Below are 9,018 nucleotides of genomic sequence, written 5' to 3' on the forward strand. Positions count from 1 at the left end.
GGACCCTGGTGCTGGTGTTGTATTAGTATTGCGGAGGCCCCGTGGAGGTGATGGCTTTGTTTCCCGTACAGCTGACTAGACTCCCACCTCCTCTGAGTGATGCTGCCAAGAGCAGCCATCAGCACAGGTCACACTGCTGACATGAGCCGTGCAAACTAACTAACGCACAAACCTGCACACACACACTTAGCCCACTCACTCACTCACTCTCTCACCCACACAAACACACACACACACACACACACACACACACACACACACACACTCCCACAGACACTCATACACAGACACAAACACTCACCCACACACACACACACTCACAAATACCTTCTTAGTTTCTTCTCCTCTCCCTCTACTTTCTCTCTCTTTCTATCCTCACCAAGTACGCACGCTCATTTGTTAGAATTCAGCTCTCTCTCTTGTCTTTGTCACTCGACCGGGGATGTCGTCCAGAGGTTTCTGATGGAGGGCACTTGTGCTGTGCTGTGTGTAGGCAGTCGATTGCTTTAATCTGACTTGTGTTTCCGCCGCGTTGAAGAGAGAGTTGTGCAACGAGGACCCTTCCAGTCCTCACTGATACACATGACCCCGCCGTAGGGTTCACACATGCCCACGCACGCACGCACGCGCACGCACACACGCACGCACACACGCACGCACACACACACACACACACACACACACTTGATATTTAGGAAGAGGAGCAGGGGATTGTGGCTAGTTGAGGCAGGCGGGGGATCAAGTGTGAGACGTGGAGCGGGATCGTCACCTCTCTGTCGGAGGTAGACTCTCCCACCTTCTTATTGCTGCTCTTAAGGGTTTAACTGTTCCAAGACGGTTCCTACTAGTGCAGAAAGAGAAATCCCGAGTATATGTCCCACTCCACCTCCAGCTTTAACGAGATCACCAGACAACCCAGAGGCCATCTGCGGAGGTGCCTGCCCAGGTGTTTCATCATGTGGAGGGTTTGTCAGTGCTCAGGTCTTAGCCCATCTTAGCCCATTTAAAAGGCAATTTTCTGTGAGCGGAGGGACCTGGCGTCTCCAGGAACATCTACGGGCATAAAGGTTAGCCGCGCGGTAATTCCCAGAGACACGCTCTTACGTTAATAAAAATCGGACAAATATATGCCCTCAGTTAACGACCCCGACAATAGTGAAGTGGTGAAGTGAAGCGTAGGATCAATACTCTTCAGTAAGCAATGTTCATTTTTAGATGAATAGCTTTAGTTTTAGTTCAATCTTTTAGTTTTGAAGACATTTTGAATGTGCTGTAGTGGTAAGAGACTTTTGGGACGATACTTAATTTAGGCTGAACAACCTTAGGGGCACACTGTTGATGTGGATATCGTCTTTGTCCCACCTCATTGAATCTTGAATATGCGTAATAAAGTCATTTTAGCAAAACGTGGTCATTTCTTAAGGAGTGATGGCTCACCTTTGCCTCGTGATATTCTAGTCTGAAGGACAGGTATTCAACCCAGTTTTGAAAGGAAGTCAGCAGAGAGAAGTTGTAGAGGATTTAATAACACGGCAAGGCCGCTACTGCAACACAAACTTTACTCCCTTGCTCACACAAACGTAGTTTTGGACAGCGGTATCTAAGGAGGACAACGGCCTCCTCCTACGCCTGCTGCTTCCACGCTCCCTTGTTTACGGGATCATCTCCAACGCTTCCTTGTTGGGGCGCGGTTGGCTCGGGGTCGCCGCTCTCGGCCCAACAGGACGTAGTTAATGGAGAACGGCGAGGTGACTAGGGAAGCTGCTTCCCGTTTTAGTCATTTTACTCCTTTGTGTCTGCGATCCCTTCCCCTGAACCCCGGTCCAGGATGGCTCTTAAGTCCTGGTCATTACACATGATGAATCGTGCTTCGGTTGTGCTAGAACTAGGACAAATTGATCAAAGTGTCAGGCGCCCCTTGTGATGTCTAGGTCTCCAAGAGGAACACAGCAGTGAGGAAGGAGGCTGTCAGAAAGTTCCCGTTGCCAAGGTGGCTGTAGATAAATGTTTACCTGCCATTTAACATTCTGCCAGTTGTAAGACTGCCTTCCAACGTGTCCTAGTTAGCCTCGGTGCAGAGGAGGAGAGGCTAATGATCTCTGGAAGTGATGCTGTAGGAGAGGAGGCTCACTCTCTGCTCGGGACGGGGCCAAGCGTCACCTGTGTTCCTAGTTTAACCCAATGAGCTGGATGTTCAGTTCAATTTGAGATAAGCACTGGTTGGTTCAGCTCTGGTTTTGTTCCGATAAAGCTGGTCTAATTACACTTGATTTAATCAGGATTGCTTTTAAGCACAGCATACAGCAGCAGCAGCTTCTGTGATTTCAGAGTAGCTCTTTGGAAAGACTCGGAGAAGACAGAGGAACGAATGAGATGCAATTCCAGCGGCATTTTTTTGTATACAAGGGCGAAAGTTTTTGTTTTTCTGTTGTTTTCTACTTTTAGCCGTTGTGACGTTTGTTACTTTGCGGAAACAATCGTAGTTCAGGCCGGCTTTGTTGCCGGAGGAAGCTGCGAGCGTCCATGTCTCTCCACGGCGACGGCAAAAAACATGTGGCATTTCCTCCGATCAATTATGTAGCAGTGTCAACGCCTTTCCCTTCATGAATTCAATTTGCTCGGCTGTCATCTCACGTTGAGCACTTGAGAGAAACAAAAGATTGATCACTGCGCTCTCTGCAGAAAGCGGTGGCGGGGGGGGGGGGGGGGCGCAGTCGGTGTCGCCCCCGCGTTTCAGAGCCTTTTCAACTTACGCCGTGAGCAGAGTGCGGGGGGGGAACAACAACGCGCATCGGGCCCGACGGTAAACACCGGGGCCACGGCGAGCTCACTCACATATGCAAAAAGGATTGATGGTCAAGTCGCCGGCGCCGCCATAAGTCACGCTAATGATCCCAGTTTAAAATAATGTCCTCGCCGGACAAAAATGATAAAGAGTGTGTCCCACCGACTCATTAGTATGAAAGAGTAAAGATAGATGACCCAGATGTAGGAACTAAGCTTATTTTTGAACCCCTTCTCCATCAAGCCGTGCAGTGTGTGGGCCTGGCTGGCTCCGGTCTCCACCCCGGCCCTCTTAGCGTTCTCTCCTCTTATTCCATTTTTAGTCCCCAGCGCCTCCTCCTCTGGTTTCAAGGAGCCACGTCGTTCCGTCTGGAATAGTGGGGGCCGGGGCGAAGGTTTCTGAAGAACCTGTCTTTGCGTCATTGATGAAACAATGACAGAGCAGCCGCGCATTGAGCGGCTCCACACTAAATCTTGGTAAAGAGCACTTAGCTCCTCTGCGTTAGCCACAGAGAGAGCATCTGTCGGTGGCCGTCAGTGGAGGCTCTCCTTCTCGGCGCTCCGCTGTCTGCATTAGCCGCCCGGCTCTCAGCGGCTCTCTCCTCCTCTCCAGCCGCTCTCCGTCGGAGGGGCCGGGCCCCGGCGCATCGCCCGTACTGCTAATGCACTCTTAAGTACGCCTGTCTGTACCGTGGGCCTCCTTCTTAATCACCGTTTGTTTGGGGCGTCGGCGACAGGTGACTTTAAAGGACTCGTCTGGCCAAGGTCGGGCGGCACGGAGTCGGAGGACGTCTGAAAGTTCGACCGCGGTGCAGCTTTTAACTTGTTTGCCGTTTGCTTCTGAGGACTTGTTCAAATATAACACAAGCACGCTCATACATGTTTGTTTGTATGTATGTATGTACAGTATGTATGTATCATGTATGTATTTGTGTGTGTATGTGTAATGTGTGTGTGTGTATTTGATGTATTTGTGTGTGTAATGTGTGTGTGTGTATTTGATGTATTTGTGTAGTGTCTCTAAACACCCCCTCCCTCCGTGTGTGTCTCCTCTCACAGAGGGAGATGAGACCGGCGTGATGGACAGCTTGATGGAAGCTCTGCAGTCCGGCGCCGCCTTCCGGGACCGTCGAAAACGGACTCCACGCAACGGTAAGCCTCGCCAGAACCCCTCCCTGTCCGCTCCCCCGGCCACGCCCCGCCGGTAAGCCTCGCCAGAACCCCTCCCTGTCCGCTCCCTCGGCCACGCCCCAACGGTAAGCCTCGCCAGAACCCCTCCCTGTCCGCTCCCTCGGCCACGCCCCAACGGTAAGCCTCGCCAGAACCCCTCCCTGTCCGCTCCCCCGGCCACGCCCCAACGGTAAGCCTCGCCAGAACCCCTCCCTGACCGCTCCCTCGGCCACGCCCCAACGGTAAGCCTCGCCAGAACCCCTCCCTGACCGCTCCCTCAGCCACGCCCCGCCGGTAAGCCTCCGTGGGTCGGGGGAGAAGTGAATACTCAGTGTTATCTACATCAAGTTAAAACGTGAAAGCAAAAAGACGTACGGAAGAGGATTAGGGCCGTATGTGAATTTTTTCTGTTCTGAGTTTAAAATCAGAATTCAGAGATTCAAGTCAGAATTCTGACTGTTTCTTAGAACTCCGACTTTAAAGTCTGAACTCTTTAAGTTTAAAGAGTTTAAAGGTCCCATGGCATGAAAATTTCACTTTATGAGGTTTTCTAACATTAAGTTGAGTTCCCCTAGCCTCCCTATGGTCCACCAGTAGCTAAAAATTGCGGCGTAAACCGAGAAGTAGCTATCTTCAGGACTCCAACGGACCGCTGGGCGGGCAGCCCCGGGGGTGGGCAGCCCCGGGGGTGGGCAGCCCCGGGGGTGGGCAGCGTTCAGCGGGCAGCGGGGCTCTGACGGACAATCCTGGGCAACAATCCTTTTCTCCTCCATGTCGCGGTTCCCAATTCCTTCTCAACCAACCTGACGCAGACAACCCCGGGCAACAATCACGGGCAACAATCCCCTTCTCCTCCACCTCGCGGTTCAGTCTGTACTTAATATTCACGTGGAAGTGGAAGAACCAGAGGCGTCTGAGAACCCGACGCAGTCGTTTGAGATTCATGATATCATCCGGAGGCTTTTGACCATGATAATATATATTATATTATATAGATATCTAAATATAATATGATATTATTTAGATATAGAGCACCCGGAGTGTTCAGTGTTCCACTGTAAACACTAGTGGATGGTACCATGGCCACAAGCTGCTCAGGGCCACACCCCCGCCCGTTTGTGGAGAGCTCACTGTGGGCCTGGCTCGTAGTGGCTGTAACTCTGCACCAAGGCTGAATTTCTTGAACGTCTTCAATATATTAAACCTATATTAAACCATCCATAAAATAGCATGCCATGGGACCTTTAAAGAGGGAACTACACGAATCCCAGCAACGCCGTACGTGGATAGAGCCATAGCACGAACAAAGCACGTCCAGGGCAGTTCATTAGAGATTCATCGTCCCTTTGCCATTCATGAGGCACTGATTACAATATGGGCGTGCTGGCCGTGGAAGGACTGAGGCAGTTTCCCAGCATCCCAATGTTAACATATTCCATTCTGCCGTGATGAATGCCTTGTGCTTAGAGGAGCACCACCTGGTAGGGTGACCAAGGTCAATTGATATGCATGTCCGCTCCTTTTTTCCTTTTTTTAATCTTCTTCAGTAAAGCCACAGGTGTCGCTGGTTGAAAAAAAAAACTGAAAGGCACATGAAGTGAAACGACGAACAACCACAATAGTCATTGTGCAGTCCTAGCTCAAGATGTTTGCTCTTGTGTACATCCGCAGCTCAGGCACATCACAAATGTATTTGAAGTGCATCGGCTGTTTTTAATCAGGAGATGATCTGCCTTAGGCTGCTTAGCTAATTTAAAACACCGCCTTCGTATACATTTGAAGAGCAGAACGGAACAGGCTGTGCGGCGTTGATATAATCCACGTACACGTTCACAATAGGTACAGCCCTCGGCCCACCAGCACATATGGTGTGCTTGGATGGCTCCCGACCAGATTAGCACGGGCAGTCCTCTCACGTGGCTCCGTGAGGGGGGCTTGGCAGGGACTGGCCGGCGGACAGGTGGCCAGACGCAGGCAGGCCACACATGTCAAGGCCTCTTCCACCTTGCCTGGTCAGCTACCTCTTGCTTCCCTGCTAAGCCTTTCCCGACCATTTTCTGCTAAAGTTTATCAGTCTCGATTTATAAAGTCTGCGAGGGTCAGAGGTCAGAGGTCAGAGGTCATAGGTCGATCGGTTGCTCGAAGCGAGAATATCTTGAGAGACGAGAGTTTATTTGATGTGTTGAAACTGGTACTTGGTTTGAGCAGAGTACATGCTTGTTGGTATTTTGGACCGTGTCTCACTCTGTGGTTCTTTCTCTCTTCCCCTTTCCTCTTCTGTCCTTTACTTTTTCCGTTTTTATTTCATTTTGCCCCACTCCCGATGTTCTTGCAGGTGATCAAAGCCCATCCAGTCCTGCCTCTCGCTGGCCGGGTGGTAATTATGGTAGCAGAACTCTCGGTGTGTGAACTCTCCACGGCTTAACCCAAACCAAATGTCCTTGTCTCTTCACTGCACCTCACCTGGCTGCGTAACCTGCACGTCCTTGCACATCACGTACCGTAGTCCACCGAGGAGCCCGGTCCACAACGCAGGACCACGTGCTGAGCGACTGTGTTCCTGTTTAGCATGGGATCTTACTTCAGAAACAGTGGCAGTAAACCACTTTCCAAAAGCGACGCCTTGTTTGCCCCCCTTGATCCTAAATGTTGAATGCAATAATACACACGGCACTCCAGGGGCGTTGGTACCTCTGTGGTGCCGTGTTTTCTCTCTGTTTGTCACTCATTCAACACTGCTGTCGCTGCAGTACGAACCAGCCCTCAACAGCCAACCCACTAGCTGGGCCTCATGCAGCATGTCTAGACTCCCTGGTCTTTTAGAGGCAGGTACCCCAGCCCTGTCACCATGGCACTGTGCACAACGCTTCTGTGTGTGTGTGTGTGTGTGTGTGTGTGTGCGTGCGTTTGTGTGTGTGTCTTGCCCTTGATTTAGCTTCACTGGGCGAATGTCTCACTGTTGTTGTGCAGCTAATGTATGTAAGTTTGAATGTGTTCTTGCCTGACCGCTTCCTGTACTGGTTGTAGCCTGGCCGCCGGCGACGCCACCTTGGTGGACATGTGCTCATGCATTGTCATGTTTACTGCAAAGCTGTGCCTTTGAGTGTTTGTGTTGTGTTTAAACATGCACCGTTTCCCAACTGTATCAAAGACTCGACTGTGATTCGCCGATGAGTGTCTGAATATTCATGTGTGATGCACTATAAAGCTTAACTGGTATTAGCATTTGGTTTTGGGTAGAATAATGATGCCTTTACAATACAATATTAAACTGAAAAGTGGGAATCTCATGTGTATCTTATACATTTTGAGAGTTAATCGGTAATAAGTTAATTTATTTGGAAATGATAGTAGAGTCATTGGCGCACAATTGTACAAATTAATTATAGTAATAATAATTATAATAATAACATATTATTATAATATATATTGCTATGTGTTAAAATGCATTTATTTCTTTTAGACTCTCTTGAGAGTTTCTGTCAAGCAGGAATATTGCCTGATTGACTTTTGAATAGCTTTTGGCCACAGACGGCCCTTGCAAAATATGCCCCAACTGTGCCTCAAACAGTAAAAATCATTCTTAGTTGTTATGCACAGAATATTCTACTATGTTTGTCTTGATATAGAGCTCTATACTGTGGGTTGGTAAAAATCGACTGGATTTTCTCTGGGGTGAAAATCCTCCATCATGAGGGAAATGTGTCTTTCCCATGAGATGGCTGGAACACAAATCTTCAGCCACACTTTGAGGGGGAGAATGAAGACTTACCGGTCTGTGAAAAGAAACAATTAACAGCTCAGACAACCCGTGATTTGGCAGTAAAAGGCAGCTCTATTTATTCCCTGAAAGCCCTTTTGTACATGGCGAGTAAAAATGATGGGATCTCTAGTTAAGAACAATTTATTGAGCATTTGTCCTTTCTTGTTATGTCTTCCTTCTTATATTATTTCTGAGGATATTCCGTTTCACATTTTTACGAGTCTAACACTTTATTTAGTGTGCTTTTGATTTGCCGTCTCACAATTGCCGCTAGAAAAGTGTCTCTGTGCGGTGATATGGTCTAATGCGGCGTGTGTTCACTGCTGTTTCTCACGTCTGTTGAGGTATATGCGTTAAAGCTTGATTAACCTCCTGTCATCCTCAAACAAGCGGTGTGCAGCACACCGTCTCTCCTAGCCGCGCAGGTGTCTCTGCCTGGGTGGAAGGAGTTAATTTAAACTCAGCGCATCCGTCTGGCTCACACTTTAGGTTAGACTATACTGTAGCTCCACTTCCTCAGGACTCGGGTTAGGATTCCAGCGGCTGCCCATCACAATTACACCTAATTCCACAAGCATTTCCTATTTCCTTGTCTCCATTTGGCACGAGATGGAAAGCGCACCCAGGAGGCCTCTGTCATGTGTTATGCAATTACTGTGGCCAGCCCTAATTCTAATGGAGGAAGGGGGATGGATTTATGGGAACCAACAGGTTCAGCCTTTCATTGCTTGTTCACCGAGAGAGAAGCTATTTTGCACATTTGGATAAAATTGGTTTGACATCAACATAACAGGGGCCTTGTTTTCTTCCGGCGACGTGTACGTTAAATTGAGTCTCAGCTTAATAAGACCAAGATACAGCATGTGACTTTGCACACGCCCTTGTCCATACCTTGTTCCCGTTCTGGCGGGGTTCTGCGGTAGCCCGGTTCCTTGGCAGCAGGTTGGTGGGGAGGAGCAGGAGCCTCTCATCCATCCTGACTTATTGATTTTTGTTTGGTGATGAAAGCCACAGACTCAGTAGGTCCTTCTTACTCGGAGGCCTTCCAAAAAGACACATCAATCAGATATCAAAGGCTTCCAAGCCAATTTTATTTATTTACAGACTTTTCAAAGTCAAAGTCAATTCAAACTGGGGTGTCTCTCCCTCGCGGCTCATCCACGGCGCCGACACCCTTCGCCGCTCACCTTTACATGCTCGTCGATCCGCAGATCCTTTGTGCTCTGTCCCGTCCCATTAAGGCACCTCTGACTGAGAAGTGATTACCCTCCTCCTTTTATCAAGCAGAGATTCAGGGAGAT

The 9,018-nt window shown here is 49.2% G+C and overlaps 1 protein-coding gene across 1 annotated transcript in view; it reads left to right on the forward strand.

Annotated features, from left to right (window-relative positions):
* diaph2 (diaphanous-related formin 2) overlaps positions 1-6,839 on the forward strand; it is a 287,889-nt gene extending 281,050 nt beyond the window's left edge. The window contains exons 21-24 of the mRNA XM_084469060.1: positions 1,932-1,990; positions 3,398-3,458; positions 3,844-3,936; positions 6,290-6,839. Coding sequence (XP_084325186.1) covers positions 1,932-1,990; positions 3,398-3,458; positions 3,844-3,936; positions 6,290-6,363 — 287 coding nt within the window. The 3' untranslated portion in view covers positions 6,364-6,839. The remainder of the gene's footprint in view (positions 1-1,931; positions 1,991-3,397; positions 3,459-3,843; positions 3,937-6,289) is intronic.
* The last annotated feature ends 2,179 nt before the right edge of the window (positions 6,840-9,018 follow it).

The sequence above is a fragment of the Micromesistius poutassou genome, assembly GCF_964030765.1.
Source record: "Micromesistius poutassou genome assembly, chromosome: 6".
Lineage (NCBI taxonomy): Eukaryota > Metazoa > Chordata > Actinopteri > Gadiformes > Gadidae > Micromesistius > Micromesistius poutassou.